This window comes from Chiroxiphia lanceolata, chromosome 13 (assembly GCF_009829145.1).
Source record: "Chiroxiphia lanceolata isolate bChiLan1 chromosome 13, bChiLan1.pri, whole genome shotgun sequence".
Taxonomy (NCBI): Eukaryota; Metazoa; Chordata; class Aves; order Passeriformes; family Pipridae; genus Chiroxiphia; species Chiroxiphia lanceolata.
In genome coordinates this window covers 5,377,458-5,396,766 of record NC_045649.1, presented here as the reverse complement: position 1 = coordinate 5,396,766, position 19,309 = coordinate 5,377,458, and the positions used below count along the sequence as shown (strand labels likewise).

General features: G+C 39.0%; 1 protein-coding gene across 2 annotated transcripts in view; it reads right to left on the bottom strand.

The window, feature by feature from the left end:
• CDH13 (cadherin 13) overlaps positions 1–19,309 on the bottom strand; it is a 446,174-nt gene that overhangs the window by 358,274 nt on the left and 68,591 nt on the right. For both annotated transcript variants that reach the window (XM_032701054.1, XM_032701055.1), the window contains exon 2: positions 576–687. In XM_032701054.1, the coding sequence (XP_032556945.1) occupies positions 576–687 (112 nt within the window). The remainder of the gene's footprint in view (positions 1–575; positions 688–19,309) is intronic.

Sequence of the window (19,309 nt, the reverse complement as noted above, 5' to 3'; positions counted from 1 at the left end):
ACCAACACCGGGACTGAAAGGCAGTTAAAGCTCCTCAGTTTAATGCTTTGAGTGCCTTGTGCCAGCTTGGATTTTATGATGTGGCACTTGGTCAGGGGAAATATTGCTGAATATCCCAGCTGTGTGACACACACAGTAACATTCTGCAGTCACTGATGATCCCAAGCTCCATCAAGCCTCCTCTGAATTTCATGTAAAGACTTGGACTTGCTCCAGATATGAATGAAACTTTTAAGATATAAAGTTCTAAACCTGAGTTGCAGAGATTATTTAATAGTGAAATGTCGATAGGAAAGTCCTGATTTTCAAGTAAATTTGTTTTTTAAAAAGTTATGTATTCTAAGTTTTCATAATATTCATATAGTCCTAAATTATTATATATCGTATTTTGTCATCTCTGATACATGGAACAGAGTAAAGTCTGTAGGATTAATGCAGGGGAACTCAGACAGAATCATGGCAACATTCAAAATCCTAAGTATAAAAAAAAAAGCTCTCTGATAAATGGCAGGAATCAAATGCATACATAAACAATTCTGATTTTTGCACAATAGTAATATATGAAAATAACTTACGGTTCAGAACCAGCCGGTCCTCTGTGAATTCAAATGGCTTCTCAATATGAAAAACCTTCTGCTGGAATCCAGGGACACATTCTAAATCTTCTGCCCATGCAAGCAGCAGAATCTGAGGGGGAGAAAAAAAACAGAAATAGACTTTGAGCATCCGTTCCTTCATCCATCATGTTGGCTTCTGGGAACGATACCGGGTCTGGGCTCAGTGCTCATAAAACAAAACATTGGGCTTCATACTCATAAAACAAAATATCCATCACATCACACTTCCCTTTCAAATCTTGCTAAACAATTTTTTACGTAAGGTTTTTGCTTTTATATATGTGAGCTGGCATGGAAATTACAAAATAGGAGCTATCAAGGTGAAGTTCAGTTCAGAATATCAATAAAGAATATTATTGATCTTCCTGAACTATTTAATGTTGCTCCTAAAAATCACATGTACTGAGCTTAGCTGAATACAGCTGGACTTAAATATATGCTTAAATTAAGCACATGCAAGTTGATTTGAATAAGAGATAAATTAGGATCTCCAAACCTGTTTCAGGAACTTGATCACTAAGTTACAGAATAAATTCTTTATTCAAGGGTAAAGTTTCACCTACAGAAGTTTCATTTATAAAAGAACTTCTTTGCTAATAAATATAAACTGTTGCTTTTCTCTTCTTTCCCTCCAAACCACAATTTGTCCATTTTCCCTATAATCAGAAGCTGGTTTACACCAAGGGAAGACTGAAAAAGAAATGTGTGCATCACAGTGGATCTGAAGGTTAAAGTTGAATACAGTTTGTGAAACTGTTAGCATGTGGTCACCAAAGTTCTCTGTCACCACAGGAACACCTTGACAAAGGAGGAAGCTTAAAAGCAAAATAAAATTGCTTGGAAATAGGTACAATATTAATCTCAGTCTCTGAAGCATTTTACTTCTGAGGAGAGAAAACAACCTGAAGGATTATTTTTTCTTGGCAGCTGGTTACACGAGAACATGGAGGTAAGAGCGCTCCAGGAAGAAGAAGCAAGAAAAAAAATTACTGCAAAGTTTAAAAGGTTAAAGAGAGAGGCAAAAGGAGGTGAGTTTAAGAGCAGGAAAAGCCAAATCATATTTTCCAACCTCAATATGTGTAACTACATTTTCAGAGGCACTTTCTGCTTCAGAACCTCCAAAGGTGTTTTTTGAAACCTGACTTTCAGGTGGGGTACTGAGTACTCTGATCTCAAGCCATTATGGCCAATCTCCTGCTTGCTGGGCAGCCAAAGCCAAATCAAGTAGAGAGGGTGCACGTAGAAACCAAGAAGGAAACAGTTGAACACGGGGGTTCTGAGTGACACTCGCTCTTATTCAGGTGGCCCTGCACAAATGGGTCCATTTACTCAAGACACCGTCAACACACAATAAAGTTTTGCAAATAAAACTGTGAAGACAATTTCTCCCCTATCCCACACTGGTGAATGCTGAAGGCTCCTTTCTGCTTCAAGTGACAAACTGCACTCTCCCTTCTCCCAACACACCAGCAGCATCACTCAGTCCTACTTCTACTCCATTGTCATCTACGTCTGCTGATCTTGATCCTGATCCCAGAGTGATGTCCTGCGAAATTTTAATATCTGCACGTTTCCCTCTTCACCACCACTCACAGTCCATTTGCAAACTCAGTGATACATTATCTGCTCCCTCCTCTCATGCACTTCACACTCTCTGTAAGTTCTGGGGGATCCCATTTATAAAAACCAAAGGCAGCAACATCCCACCTGCTCTGCATTAGTTGTTCTTATGGAAACCAACTGCTGGAGCATTTGTTTCATGTCACTGACATTGGCTATAAAAGCTTGGCTAGAAGTGCCAGCAGACTGCAAGAAAAAAGGCAGAATATTTCATGGCAATTAAGCTGGTAGAAGACAAATGCAGCAGATGGACACCTTTGCCTTCCATCCTGGCCTGCTCTGTGTTTGTCCCGTGGAAGAATCAACCAAGAAAGGAGAGAGACTTAAGCACACCAAGCAAGGTACAACACACTTGACTGCTATTCCCTTCTGTGTGCTCCCACTGCTGCTGCCCTTCTAAAAAGGTTTAAAAACACAGCACCTGATCCCTCAGCCACTTATTGACATTGACATAGTGATTTTATTGGAGATTTTGGACTCTGTAGGGATAGAGAATTGAACATGTCCCCTTCGGTCTTCCCATATGAGATGTCTGCAAACGTGAACTGACATATTTCGAGCCTGCCCAGAAAATTGTTCGTAAAACTTGATTACTGATTGTCAAAAACCCCCAGCCTTATATGCATTTAAATGGGCACATGCACGGGAAGAAAGGCACACATGCACTTTCTGCACATATCTTCAGTGTGCACAGGTGCAGTTTTAAAGTACCTGTCCTTCTGACTCAGTGTTCCTGAATGAATGTGCATCAAAGTGCAATCACAGCAGAAGGAAAACTCTTCCAATCTCGAGATGCAAAGCAACAACTGAAGCAAAGTTTCATAATGAGTCCACACCTGAAAAATAGTCCAAGCCATATGAAATTTCTCTCCAAACAGCTCTTCCCCTAAAGGATTAACACAGCGAGCAAGAGGAGAAATCGTGTTCTGATCTCCCAGCTACTGGACTCTTAAAGCTGAAACTCTTGTCTTACAGAGCTATAAATAAAAAGCCTCTTTGGACATCATCTATGTCAGTACTTAGAGAAGGGAATATGTGTACTTTATCAGATTTGTGACGGGATAAGTTGACTTTGAAATCTGGGCAATCTAAATGGGTCACGAGTTAACTTCTGTAAGCCTGGCACAGAAGCTTCACATAATACAGATGCAGCAAATAGAAAATGACCTTTACTCCCTCTGAAATAATTACAAGACTCAGGCTTGGCCTTGCTGTGAAACAGAACATTTTATTCCACTTGTGCAATTCCAGGCACTTTCTTCTTCTCAACATGTCAGACAAAATGTTAAATTTGTCATCACATGGAGAGTTTTTAATTAATTACTGTTGAAAACGACAATTATTCTTTTAATTTATTTTTCCCATGAAGTAACTTCTGTTGAACTAAATGTCTATCTCATTAAAATAATTCCTGCTAAAGTTCTTCACGCTGGGGAAAAAAAGTCTTTAAAAATATCTTGAAAAAAGTAAGCCAAGCAGATATATGTTGAAGGCAAAGAGACTTGTCCAAAGTAGAATACATTGGAATTTAAGCACCACGTAGTTTTTGTATTTTTGGATATCATAAAAGGGTTTATGGGCTGATAGCTGTCTAAAGAAAAACTTCAGCTAAATTCACTGAAAATAATATTTAAATGTCACATGTAGATCTCAGAATATATAAATACTGTTCACACATCGAGTTGAGTAAGCGTTGGGCAATTAGTACCTGCTACAAAGAAAAAAGCCAAATTCTTGAACAAATATGCCAATTATGCAGCAAACAAATTGCTCATGGAAATCTAAAGGGCTAGAAGTCTGAAAAGCAAACCAGACAGTTGTGACCACTCAGACCTAGAGATGCTCTGTTCACTGACAAGGAAAATCAAAGTTTTTCATAACCTGCTGCTTTGCAGAAACCTACGGAGCAAGGACTCAGTTTTAATATCGTGACAATTTGTCTTTCTGAATTTATTGCCAGTCAACCCTAAGGAAATGTCACTAGTTCAGATAACTCCTGTCCTAGTCTGGCCACGGAGAGAGAACTGTACTTCTGATGAGGTACCAAGCTAAGAAACACCTTTTTTTTTTTTACTTAATAAAACAGCACACGCCTGCTGGTGGACCTTTAGTGACCTCACCATTTGCACTGAAAGCTGCTCACACAGAATATGGCTGGAAAGCAAAAAAAGGACAGCAATTTTCTACCACACTGCAGAGGAAATTAATAAAGTCCCTGATGTTAAAGTACCTCTGGGTATCACGACGTGTCAAAACCCAGGGTTCTTCTGCCTCCTCTGCTGGTGACAAAGTCAGTCTCTGAAACAACCTTTCAAAGAATTTCAGAATGTTTATGTCCTTTTCGAGTTGCACAGTTTCAGGTTTGACTGGCCACGTCCTCGCCCTGAAAATGAATTTTCTCACCTTTTACTGTAAACACTCTCATATCTTCATCAGCCCTACCTGCAGGAGATCACCTATCACAAAAACACAGGCTTCAGAATATTAATTTGCATTTCACACACATTCTTAGGGTGTGAAATTCATCCTTGTGCAAGGCTTTATTTAATTAGAGATGTAAATGGTGCAGACACCTGGGAAAGCCATCTGCCCAGACTGGAATTTTACACACAATAAATGCAAACAAATCTCATTTCGTAGGGCAATATTCTGTAGGATCACAGTCTGCCTTTGGCTTCAGAAGAGTAATCTGAAATGAAAACAAACCAACAGAAACCAGCACAAAGGAAGAGCTAAAACAGAAATCACACTCATTTTTAATAAGAGTAATAACCTCAAAATTCAAAAATTTTGAATCACTTCCTAAGAAATTAGGAAGTTTTTTAGTTGTGATTTTTTTTTGTTTGGAGTTGTAGGTGGGGTGGGATTTTTTGAAGTGTGATTTTTGGGGGTTCTTTTTTATTCATGTGACTCATTTACTTGGAAGTGGGTATTGAAAATTTATGCTTCCGAGTTTTTCTCTGGAAAGACGAGAACTCGAAATTTGGGGTTTTGCATATGAAAACTTCAGATTTTCATATAAAATACGGTGATCCTTGAAGCTGAGAACAGCAGAGAGAGAGAAAAGCAATCAGAATAATGAGAACTGCCAACACTGAATTGAATTGCATGTGGCAAAACATTTTTATCATGCAGATCAAGATCTTTTAATTTTAAAATCATCTCCATCTTCAGGTGCTGCAACATTAGACCCTCCCAAAAATGGATAGGGAGGAAGCCATCAAAGAAAAACAAGTGATGAGCATCACAGGCACAGATATGATGAAGTCAGTAAGAACTATTAATTGATTTTTGGTTTTTACTCTAGATTTAAGTGAGGGAGTCATTTAAATGAAGTTAACAGAGGGAGATTTAAGCAGAATAAAGAGAGCACTGCTCTAAGGAAGGTTCTAATTCTGCATTATGTAGACTTCAATTAGAGTGTCAGCAGGTCCTAAGGCAAGTGTTTCATCAGATCACACACAGGTTGGACATGAAGTTCTCCTTGTCTTCTGTATTTTTTAACATCAACTAAAACAGTAAAAAAAAAAACAACTCAAAAACCTGAACAACTTATCCTCTGATTGGCATAAATAACAAAGGTATTTTAACTTTACATAAAGGTATGTTGAATTATTTATCTCTGAAAGTGACTAAATGAATTAAAACACACAGCTCTTTTGAATTAATTTGATTTCTAGAGTGTTACAATCTGGGGTATTTTTTTTTATTCAATATTTTCATTTTGGAGGGAAGTTTTCACTGTTTCAGGCTTTAACCTCTCTTTATCAGGAGAGAAGTTAAAAAAAAAAAACCCTATTTACAATCTCTACAGCTCTACCTCTATATCTGATAGTGAATTCCAGTCATTTTTGTAAGAAATGCTATTAAGATTTGGCACTAAGATTCTTCAAGGATGATAAATATTCTTTTAAAGGGCCTACCTATCCATTTCCTGCACAGCTCTGTCCTAAAAGGCAGAGTCACACTTGGAGTACTGAAGAGTGGGCTATGAAAATGCAAATTAGAATGACTTTATTGTCTCACATGAATTCAGTTCTCCTGTCACTAAGCTGGGTGACTGCACCAGGCATCCATTAACTGCAAACAAAATGTGACAAACTCTTTTGTGAGACTACCTACCACAGGAACTTCCTCTTTATGAGCACTTTCCTGGGGAATCTATGTTTATTATAAGGATTTTATCACACAGTCAGGAAAAAATGTGCCTCTTCCACGACACCGGGAATCTCGTTAAGTTATTCAAGAAGCAATTTGCCAGTGGTGATGTCTGAACAGCCACTTGTCCTCTGAAATTCCAGATCTCTGGAAGAGGCACTATCAGTGTGTTAAGATATGACTCCAGGGTCTGTTTAGAGCCCAAAGTGCCTCAGAGTCCACTCTGCTCAGGGCGGAGAAAATGAGAAATGCGCCAGAAAGCACAGGAGCACTTTGACAACATCCCTGTTTGAAGCCACAGCTGGGATGAGTCCTCTCTCCCCAGCACCCACATGACTGGAAACCAGTCCCTTTTTCTGCTCTTCTCCACTTACATCTGCTCCCTGAGCCCAGTCACAGTCCCAGGTGTGACACCCGGTACCCACGGGACAGTGGAGCTGGAGAAACACGGCTGGGTGTGAGACCCCCCAGTCTGCACCACAACCTGCCCTGGGACTGCACCCAAAAATTCAGCTTTTTAATAAACTCTTACCATCACATTTTCCACGCTTCAGAACCTGAGCTGGCTTGGAGCTCACTTGACTCACAACCCCAGGAAAAACTTGGGAACTCCAAGGAAACCCTGAAGACGTTCCAAAGCCACCTGGGCACGTTCCTGGGTCACCTGCTCTGGATGACCCTGCCTGGGCAGAGGGGTTGGACTGGATGGTCCCCAGAGATCCCTTCCAGCCCTAAAGGTTCTGTGAAGCCCTTACACAGGCCTGGAATGAACCACCTCTGGTGTCACAAGCAGGCACAACTCACAGACTCCTGTCTGGATCTCTTGATCCCGATCTTAAATAATTCTTCCTACATTCCCTAATTCCCGACCTTTATTCTGATGGTCATTTCATAACTTCCAGAATAAATTTGTTCATGGTCAATTTATAGCCATTTATTCTCTCACAAGTCTCATTTCATAACTTAATTAACCTCTGTCCTCTCTAAATCTTCCATTTGTCAGGCCAGACAAACCAAGCTCTTTCCAGTTTCTCCTATATGGATCCATCTCTGTGATCATCTCAATAGCCTTTCAGTGTGCCTGCTTAAGTTCACACCTGTGCAAAATACACAAAGAATTCCAGATAAATATTCTCCAGGGTCTGGTAAGCGATTCTTATGTTTCCTTAAGCCCAAAATATGTTGTCTAATGCTTCCTGAAATTCTGTTTTTCTTTTTAAGTCTCATCGTGCTGATGCTCAAAATCATTCTAAAATTAACCAGCACACAAAGAGTTGAAAAATTTGACATGGACAGAGGTACTGCCACCATTTACCTATAACAACGTTAAGCAGCTTCTGCAAACAGAGTCAGGATTAATCTTTATGAAATATAAATGCATTGCTAAATAATAAATATTCATGCATTGCTAAATCTGTGCCCTTTGACCAGCTGGGAACCAGCTCTGCTCACAACAGGCAGAGATCTCACAGCACAAAACCCAAGCTTAACCTTCCCTCTCCTTACAGATCATGAGGTGAGACAAAGGATCTGCCCCTAAATCTGAGCTTCCAGCTCAAGAGAAGTTGTACTCACATGGCTCAGAGTGCAGGATCAACCTGCTGTTCCATCAATGTAGGTGATGATGAACGTTGTTCAGATTTTTGTAATCCAGGGAATAAATATCATCCTGGTCCATTAAGTATTTTAATGATTAATAACAGAGGCCAAAGCGTGTTACCTGCGCTCAAAGTAAGTAATATTTTAAATTACTCAACTATTTAGCAAGTAAATAGCTCCCCATGGTGATTAATGGCACCATCTAACACACCACACTGGAGTAAAAGGACGGGTTGGGCTCCAAGGTTAGTTTTTGTTGATTTTTAGACATTATGAAAGAAGTAATCATGTTTTGCTGAAACCCATACACCACTGGAATGAGATTACAACTGGTTAGCCTATTTAGAGAAGCTGCATAATAAATTCATTTTACAGGGCACAGAATAATGCAAATGAGCCATTCAGCAGCACTCCTGTACCAGTGAAAGAGGCATAAAGAAGAAACATTGAAAGTCAGAGTTCTGAACTGGTTTTACTGCAAGGTGGGGAATTACTGAAGCCTAAACTGCCTCACAGCAATAACCTGCTCGAAGATCTGCTTATAACAAACATTTTAGTTATATATTGCCTAATGAAATAAACAGGTTCATCCTATTTTCCGGCAGTAATGATTTCACGAAGCACTTAGATGAATGAAAATATGGATCTCTGGTTATCAGACAAGGAAATAAATTAAAAATTCCTCCTAGATATTTATAACCCTTTCACGTGCAGTTGCATGGGGCAAAGTCATTATTCCACACAGGGAAACACTGATGTGGCAAAAGCTGTTAGAGAAAAAAATTAAAATCATATTTCTTACAGCAGATAGCGGGGTTTTGGATAGGATGGCTGGAAACTATAAGGAACATGATACATGTTTAATTTCCCAACAGTGTGATCGTTATAAAAAAAAAATGCAACCTTCCACCTATTGTTTTCTTTATGTTCCACAAAGTTGGAGCATAAAGCAATTATTACTGCTCCACAAAACTGAACCTGGTGTAACACTGAACATCTGTCTTTGGCTAAAAGCGAAAATGAGCCTGCTGAAAACAATCTTTCCAAGAATAGCACGAGTTTGAGGATTAAACACATAGCAGTGTTATCACCTTGAAACACTGGAAAAATCAAGAATCAACCCTCAGAACTCATAAAAGTAGAAGGAAAAGAGAAAATATCTGATTTTCAACTTCAAAAACCCATTTGTTGAACATTTTCTGACCTCCTCTTAAAAACTCACAAATGTAAGATTTTTTAAAAATTAATACTTTCAAGTAAAATCTCTTTGATTCCAGCGAGGTTATTGGAGGAAAAAAAAAAATCATAACAGCCAAAGACTCATTATAAAAACTGAGAAAGTGAGGCAAGGCAAAAAGCCCAGTGCAAAGCTGTCTCCCAGTTTTGACATGCTTTTATTTGACTTTAACAGGAAGAGGACAATCTGCTCTGTAGAACAAGCCATGAAAAAATATGTTGCACAAAGTTATCACACGTCACGTGGTTATTTTCCTTTACAACAGAGCAATAGCAGAATGACAGTATTTACATAAATAGTTGGGAAGGCTGGCTTCCTATTGATTTCTGTTTAAAACAACTAAGCTCAGAGGTGAGCTCTCTTTTGGGAAGGACAAGGCCTGTACATCTTCTCATCTGTTTCTCGTGCTCATGAAAATCCTGTGAACTTGATGCTTTCAGCTCAATCTCCCAACTCTGAAACTGTCCAGTGGTTTTCAAGCGTTATGAGAGGGAATTGTGGAAAATAAGGTTAAGCAATAAGAGAATAAAGCTCATACCAGCTCAGAAAACCAGGCCAAAACCCCTGTGACACACCTGCAGTGCTGATTCTTTTTGTCCTGCTGACTAACTTCAGGAAATAAAGATGGATATGCCGGTTTTCATTCCAGCTAGTAAAATTCAGGGACATAAGTAACTTCAGGATGTAAAATAAATACAATACATACCTTTTTAGCTAACTAAGAGGTTAAAATATTGTTATGTTTTGCACATTATATACACCTATAAGAGAGGGAACTGAGCTTAGAAATCTTGTTCAATGTTGATTTTAAGTGATTTTACTTTCTTTTCCTAAAGAGCAGTAACTGTACCTTATTAGTAGTAGGCTGGTAATCAGATATAACTTTAATTCATTTAGCTGATATGACCCAAGTTGTTGCATCACTGCTCATTTTACTGGCCAAGGGCTCGTGCATCTGTTTAAAGGGGTAGCAATTTTCAAGCTCTTAGAGTCATCTAGAAACAAATAGAAAAGCATTAAAAGAAAGACCCAGGTCTTTTTAGCAGTGCCAGCTGCTAGTTGAGGAGTGCTTTCAACGAACTGCAAAAACACAGTCAAAAATTTAAAAGAACTTGTACTGACTCTTCTGATTTTAGTGGAATAAAAGCCCAAGGGAAAGGCAGCGAGTAGTTCAACATTTTTGAGCACATCACAATAAAGCAAAACGTCTAAAGCTTACAGGCTCCCTCATGTTAACAGTGACATTACATCAAGCATGACCTTTCCAAAGAAATAAAACCCATTAATGTTAGGAACATGATAACTATTAAAGATCAACACTTAGTAGCCAAAGCAGGAAGGAAAAAAACAAAACAACCAGTCTGGTAAGTTAATTGAACATAAATAATATGAAACCAAGAGCCTGGTCTCTAACCCTTTCTCTTCTAATTGCTTGCCATTTAAGAGCTGAATGAAACCTTTTGTGCAGAAGACACAGTTATTGACCCCACGTGTCTTTGGGAGTCAAAGAAAATCCTGCCCTGTTGGGAATGAGATCTCAGGAGTACTGAAGAATGTTTAGTAACACCCTGTTGAATAACTATTCCTTCCTTCCTTACAGGAAAACTTCCTTTCAACCATCAAGGAATGGTGTTTCTGGGAAATATTGGGTGTTAATTACTAAATATTCCAGGGGATTTTTTTTGTTTGTTGTAGAAACAACCATCAGAGAAAATTATCTGTACCCACGAGAACATACTGATTTTTTTCCCTTAGGTGAAGGAAGAGCTGTCAGTTCTGAGGTATGAGGACAGAGGTACAGTTGTATCCCACAAACTCCATCATGGAACCTCTACAATAAACTATAATTTGCTTTTGAAATCCGTAGTTTAAAACAAGTCAAGTTCCTGCAGTGGTCAGGAAACCTCTGTAGCCTCCCCCTTTAACATTGCAGACAGCACTTCCAGTACATTCATTAGTTCCATAATTATCTGTATTTACCAGACCTATCATCTCTTACATGCAACGTTCCACAGGCAACAGACACAAACAATAAACATAAAACACATGAGAGGTCGTGAAAAAAATGTGAATCTCTGCCTTGGATCTTGCTTTGGCAACCTATATCTACATCTAAATATCAATATTATCACACTGTTGTTGAAAATTTATGGACAGAAAGCACTTAAGGACATGGGTTTGCTTTTGTCTAGACTGGCCAGGTAAAAAACACAAATATAACTCAGATTTGGGAGGTCTTAAGAGGTATGTTTTTTGTCAGAGAGACAGGTTAAAGAATTCTAGTGCTTAAAATATTTTCTCTACAGGGTTATATTTTATTTTTATTTTGTCTGAGCTAAATATAATAATGAAAGTACTGAGAATTCCTACACCAGGATATATGATGTTTGACTGTGAAATATCCTACCATTACTATATGTAACAGAGGTTAATATTTTGCAAGTTTATACAATCAGATTTTTTTTGTTCATTTTGATAAAGTAAAGCTGTTTGAGTAGTACATAAAAATTAGAAAATTTTAAGAAAAAAAATCAAGTATCCAATAATTTAAAGGCCCTTTTCTTTGTATAGGGCAATTTAAATTTACTGGAGCACTTCAATTTTTTTTTTCAAGTGCTTCATCCTAGAAGTGATTGGGGTTCTGTGCTTGCACAGTATAAAGCAATTTAAAATTATTCAACTGCTTCAATTTTTTAGAGGTACTTTTATTTGAAAATGATTGGGGTGCTGATCATGCCCAACACTGAACAATTTTAAATTATTTAAATGCCTTTTTTAAATCAATGCCTCATGCTTGGGACTGAATTCTGGGAGGCTATAGCACATTATCAGGCAGTTTAAATTATACAAGAATATTATATTTTGCACAATCTTTCATCTCCTAAATAAGAATCAGCTTGCAAGGGTGAAAGCAGAAAGCATTACACTCCAAACTAAATCGGCATTATGCAAAAGCAGAAACCTAATTTTTCTGTTTTAAATATTGTAAGAGAGCCTTTTTCCATAATCAAATTCCCATGTCTTCCTACATCCTACAAAGCAAGAGCATTTCAGAAACTACCCACTTCCCTGAAGTGAAATAAACAATTCCAAAGGAGGAGAACAAAATCTTAATGAAGCTCAAGTCCACGAAAAAATGAGAAGGATTTATTCCCACAACATTTGTCTTATCAGACATCTTATCAAACAAGCACTCAAGTTCTCTGCTGTGTATATACAGAACTCAACAGCTTCTGGTTCAAGTTCCTGGTAAATATTAAGTACATGAAGTAGGAAATTCAGGTTGGACTTCGGGGACATCATTCCTGATTGTTAAGCAGAAACCTGGTTTTTGTTGGTTTTTTTAAAACTGATTAATGGAGTTGTTGTTCTCAGTGGTAAAGAACATCCTTTGCTTTTAAGCATTTTTCTATAAAAGGGAGGAAATTAAGGTGTGACATTTGAAAATGGCACTGGAGTTGTTAAATGGGGAACTGAGAACTAGAGGTGACGGGTCACGTTATTAGTGAATCCTCCACTTTTTTCTTGCCTGATCTCCTTCATTAGTACTCTGCCAATATGTTCATATTTACTACCAAGCAAATTTGTACTTCCCACTGAGGTATTCAGTAAATATGAATGTGACCTAACCCGGAGTTTAAAATAACCTGGGAAGAAAAAATGAGTGACCAATTTCTTCCAAAGACTTGTCTTCCTATTTCACTTTTTTCGCTTTTCAGCACAAGCGACGCAGGAGAAATGGGATAATTTCTCACCACGAAAAAACAACCCAGTGCTCCTCTGCACGTTTGAAAAGATGAGAGCTGGTCCTTAAAGATATTGGCATGCCTTACTAATCACAGGCTTTTAATTGTGCCTCTCCAATTTCAATTAGTGAGTAAACACTGACATCCTCGATTGTACTACACGGAGCTCCCCTTTATCCAGTTAATCGTGTTCACTGCAGCAATTCCCCAGGCTGAGCTTTCAGAGTTCCCAGCTCCTGGAAATCCTTGGTATTTACATCTTTTGATTCAGAAACAAAAATACTGACGTATCTTATCGTTCAAAAACACGTGTCCTGGCTTCAGGAAGGAGTGTGGTTCCCTGTCTCCCAATAGTCAGCTGCCATGTTCAGTTGCAAAGTGTCGCTAAAACTCCTCTGGAATATTTTGCTTAAGTTAAAGCTGGTATTATAGTAATTAAAGTAGCTGTGAGAAACCGTAATTAGACTAAGTGTCCAACAAATATTAATCAGTAAAGTAATATTCTATTATTAAGAAGAAGCTATTCACAGGAGGAGTTTCTCTTGTGAGAAACTAGATTAGGAACTGAGCCAAAATCAAACCAGAAGGCAGAGCAAATTGGGTCATTTGGAGCCTCATTTTAATTTGTGAATGCTTTCACCTATATTTCACTTGTTCTGTGCTGCCATTTTAGTGTCAAAGGTAAAAGTAGGCTCCAGGTTTCAGTCCTAGACCTGTAGGTTAGTCCCAATGTTCTCAACTGCTGTGATGAGGATTTCCCTTCCTCCTTTCTAATCCATACCAAGGGATCAACTCAGGCAAAGCATTTAACCTCCCCACGTTCCCCCATCTGCAAATGAAAACAAGACAATTAACACACAGAGCAGGGAGGCTCTGGGATTTACCTCAGTGTTCTGGAGATTTGAAATCCTGAGTAAGAATCACGTTATAAATGCTGACAAATATTGCCTGTTTGAGGCACCAGCAGTGACCATTTTCGGAGTACAAGAAATAGGATGATGCCAAAAGCATCAAAGCTTCTCAGGTGCTGGACCTGCTTTGTATTCTTATTTTCTTGTATCACTCTCTTCCTGCATATCATTGAAAAAATACTGATGGTAGTCTCCTAACAAATCTTCTGTGCTGACATCCAGAGCTTTCCTCCTTTAATTCTGCTTCTCTGCAGTAGGAAAACACCACGAGTCTACAGAGTGGAATGTGCCAAGGAGAAGTGTCAGGGGTTTAATGCAAGAGATATTGCAATTTTTTTAGTAAAAAAATGTTTTTAAGTTACCCTGTTAAATACAGACAACCCAACAATAGAGTTCAAGGCCACAGATTTATCTGGTGGAAGAGTCTCTAATGCAATGATTTATGAGAGAAGAAATATCTGTCAAATATCTGGTTTTTTCTACTTCTGAGCTATTTTACATAGATTTTAATGAAGCAATAGACTACTAGTAGAGTTTTTCCACTGCTGGCCAGAAGAACTAAGTTTTCAAATGGTATGTTAAAGCACAGATTGTTACCTGAGCTGTTACCATACAGATATAACTTAGATGAATTCTCAATTTTAATTTCCTGTATCTATAATCCACTGATAACTTCCTTACATATTGCTCTTACATGTGTTTCTCAACCCTAAAGGAAGAGTGACTTTCTTCAGAGGACAGAAGGAAGAAATATCTACAAAATGTAAAATTTGAAACGTTGATACTCCAAATTCTTTCTTTTTCTAATTAGGCTAAATAGATGTATTTGTAGGTGGGTATTTATGGCCAGCATCCAGGCATTATGACCTTTAAAAATGATAATGAAGCCCAATTTTCAGTTACTGAAGAAGCAACAAGCAAACCATCCACAGGTTCCAGAAGAATTATTTTTATACATGGTGACCTGCAACCAGTCAGTCAGAAGTCATTCCAGTAAGTTCACATATCAGGATTAATACACAAGATTGAAGAATAAAGCTCTGGAAAGGTGCTTGTCTGTGATGGTAGATTTCAAATCCACCCAGGGGATAATTTTAAAATTCTAATTTGAACGAGTGATCTGCATTGTAAGAGACAAAAGAAACTTGGAAAAACAAAGCCATAATGCAAATGAGAGGGTCATCTCTGCTTCTGCCAACAAGAAAATTGCAAGCCCTCATTGTACCCATTGGCCACAGAAATAAGTGTCAAATAGCAAGAGGAACAATATTATACGTAGCAGATGGAGAGTGAGAAATTGTTTGATCAGATGTGAGGGAAATCACCCATTTTTTTCAACTTTATTTAAAAAACCCAAGTGAAATCCAGAAAAATAGGCCCAGTAGACAGGGTAGTAGATATCTACTGGTAGAAAAGTTCCTAAAAAGCAAGGACCTGCTGCTATAGTTTATTCTCACATAGTGAGATAAGAAGGCACTTGCAGATTGGTTCTGGTTTTTTCTAATCAACTGGTAAAAAACTAGAGGAAAAAAATCAGCAAAAGTCAATTGGCCCAGGGGGAAGCACAACACAACAGAGAAGGGACTTGGAGAAATGAGGGGGAGGACCTGGCAAAATTGTCTTGTGTGCTCTGGAAGCTCACAGATGATGTTGCACAAAGTGTTGTGCGTGTGGTGGTTCCATATTCACCCCCCACCAGCTCACAGACCTCTCAGGCTCTGTGCTTTTCTATCCAACATAAGCACATCAGTGTTTCTTGGCATCTAATTTGTTTCACTAACATAGTTCATATTGTTTCCATGCTTACCAAAAACTGTTAAAAGCGGGTGAGGGAGAAGAACTAATTGCTCTTTCTACATATCTTGCTCTAGTCAGCTTAGAGGATGGAGAATTCCATCAACCAACAAGGGCAAAATCCAGCCTAACCCCTCAGGAAAGTCTCATCTGTGCCAGAGCCAGAATCCCATCCTGTTTATTTTTATTTAATCTCTAGGCCTTTCCATTTAGCAATTTGTCATTAGCTGGCTTCTATGTCCTAGGTTTGGGTTCTCCTGCTTCCTTATCCTCCATCCCAGAGGCTGCCAGGATTATCAGACACTTGAGAGGGGCACATGTGCCTGGATTCCCTTCGGAGCTACGATGAAGAGCATCCATTTCACTCCAAGGAGTGTTCAGGTGTCAGCTGTAAAAAACACAGGTGGTTTGTGTGCTTGTAGGCAGTGTCTTCAGAGAGGTTTTCATACAAAGACACAACAATATTTAGCTCAAGGTTCCACTGGAAATGGCCCTGGAGCTGCCAGATTATGACCAGACCAACATAATTTATAACGTTTGCCTCCATAACAATCCTAACTCATGCTGGAGTCCAGCACACTGATATATTAAGTTTGAAGAGCTAGGAATTATTAGCTTAGTTAACTCATTGGTAGACACCCTTTTCTAGGCTTAAGGGTAAATGATGTAAGAAAATCAGTGTGTGAGGAGGTTTGTCTTTGGGTAAGATCCAAGGGAAAGTCTTGGGAGAAAATTCCTACTGAATAATTGATATCTACCTTTCTACCTGTGAAAAGCCTTGGGAACAAACAATAAAAGTCCATATCTTTAAGGCAGGTCACTATTAAAGCACTGCAATGGGAGAGCAGAAGACCATCTGAGACCAGCAAACAGTAAATTAGGAACAGAAATTATATTAAGCTGTTTTTTCCCCCAGAGTCAAGCATGGAGAATAAGACTTCACAAAGCAGAAATTAAATAGAACTATCCCATTCTGTTAATATTAATGACATTTGTTGTCATCTGTTATGCATAACTTAAATAAAATATTCTACAAAAAAAATTGAAATGTGATTTTTTTTCCCCCTCCCCTGGGTAATATCACTGCTTTATGGGAGTACATTGGAACCGTAAAAACCAACAAAACATGTTTTAAATTTAGAAGTGTACAGGAAAAAAACCACATTCTGGAAGTGTTGAATCATTTTGTTTTAGCATTTTTGAACAAAATGAGCAGTTAAAAGACTCCCAAAACAGAGTGTTTCATTTTTGGTTTACGAGCCATATTGTAGGAATTCATTCCCATCAGCTCAACATTATACTTCAACTGCTGTTTAATGGCCTGGAAGGCAGGAATTTTGTCTCTCTTGATGTGTGACAGGGTCTCCATCCCAAGGATCACTCTGGATGGGTTTCTGTGGTGCAGGAGAACGGGGCCCATGAATGAGGCACCCAAGTTGCAGCCTTGATGGCCACAGGCCTCACCAAGGAACCCAAATCACTCTAAACTGACACAAAAAAAGAGAGCTTAATCTTTCAAAACTAAATTACATCGACTGGAGAGGACAGAATCTAAAACATATTCCCATTTCTCAGGGAGGAGGAAAAGTAAAATTCTTCAGAAAGTGTTAAAAAGAAGTTAAAATAAAACATTTCCTTGCCTGTATGACTCCACTGGCTCACTGAAGCACTAGTTTCTGGTTGATTTTGCCAGTGTTTAAAATCATTATAGTGGCAAATAACACCTTCATTAGTTGAGAAGAGCATTCTGTAGACAAACCAAGGTGGCACAAAGCAACAAGGCAAGACATTAGTGAGACTTCTCAGCACAGGTTGAACAACTCGAGAAGGGGGATGAAACTTGAGCCCAGAAAGAAAGTTGGATAAATGCAACAGGTTTGTTTTTGGTGCCCAAACTGCAGCTTTCTGAGCAAGGCAGCCCCAGGCACTGCCCAGCTGTGGAGATGCTTTTCCAACCCCCCAACTAAGGTTGTGAAACTGGTATTACTTTTTTCTTCCAGCATAATCTAAAACAAACAAGGAAATAAACACTGGGAGAAGACAGGCATTTCCAAATCAGAAATGAGTTTTGAAGTAGTTCAAGTATCAACAAAACTATCTGCATAACTTCCTAAAGTGCTGCAAACCAGACCTGTGTTGTCTGGATTTAATGTCCTGAATGACATGATAGCTTTGTGATGGATACTAATGAAAGGTACCCTTTTAAAATGTTTTATTTGAATTTTAGAACTACAGTTGAAGAGCACATAAAGCTACAATAGCAACTCCAATTTACCTGACCTAGTTTCTACAAAGCCATGCTGTAAGCTACCCTTTCATTATGCTGAAGTGAACGCTCACCAGAGTGGATTCTGGCAAACAGGAATAATGCAGGAACTCTAAAGGTATTGGAGGTTGCCTTCCTTCTCCATTATCTTCCTTAGTTTGTATTCCCCTTTATATTTAGGGTCCCCTGTTGTGCCATTAAGAATGGTGAATCACTTGAGCATAAATTAATGTGAAGCTATTGCAGCAGTTTCTCGTTTCCCCCATTCTTGCTGCCACGCACCCGTTTTAAACCTGCAGGAATTATTTTGCTGTTACCTGCTCCTAGAAGAAAGGAAGCTTGATAGCAATGAATTGAACTCGCCCTTTGTCCCCTCTCATTGTATCTGCCTACAGCAGACGGCAGCAAAATGCAGCTCAATTAAACACAGCCCTCTTGTCAGCCTATAAACAGCGGCTCTTCTCACAGCAGAGGCAGGAAAGTTTTGCCATGACACTCCTTGTTGCATTTGACAAGTTTATTCAGAAGCAAATATTTCAGTGGGGAGGTCTGTCATTCTAATCCTGTTCTTTATGCCAGAGCAGCTAATGCAATTCCAGCTACCTGAATGGAAGGGCTCTGGCTTCCAGATGTTCTATTGTGCCTCACAGACAACAACTGCTATAGGACTGACACCCAAAGACAGGCATTATGAGCATTTTTTCCATCGTTAGCTCCCTCTTAGCACGGGGTTTACAGCTGCTTTGGTGATTCCTGTAATTCTGATAGGCATAGTAGAAGGCAGTGTAATGCTATCCCTCTATGGCTCTGGTATAATAGCAACAGGTAGAGGGCAATGGGACTGAGCAAGGTGGTAAACTCAGACAGCCTTTCAGCAGCTCAGGAGCATCTTAAAAGATTGATTAAAAGAGATTGATTGGGGGAAATTGAGGCTTGAAGAAAATCGTAGAGTGTTTGTGCTTCCAGGACACAAATGTCCAGTTGCAGTGTCACAGCTGGGCTGTGCCTCCACTGACTGGGGCCAGGACAAACTGCAGGGACAGCACTGCAGGGGACAGCAGGGCAAGGAGCTGGAGCAGCCGGGCCAGGAGGGATATCACACCTAACTGAGGGAAAGCCATGGAAAGAGGCCCTGGTAACTTCAGCCTAAGAAGCTATTCCAGCATATTTCTGTGTTGCGGCAAAGCCAAGTGACAGAAAACACACCCAGAAGTGCTACTAAGAAACCAGGCATTAGCTTTTCCTGTTGCAAGTATTAACACTGGCTAATGAATTAGCTGGTTTTGTTTCATTAATAATGTATTAGTGTTTATAATCAGTATAACGTGCTTTCTTCATGCAGCCTCTTCAAGTATTAAAGA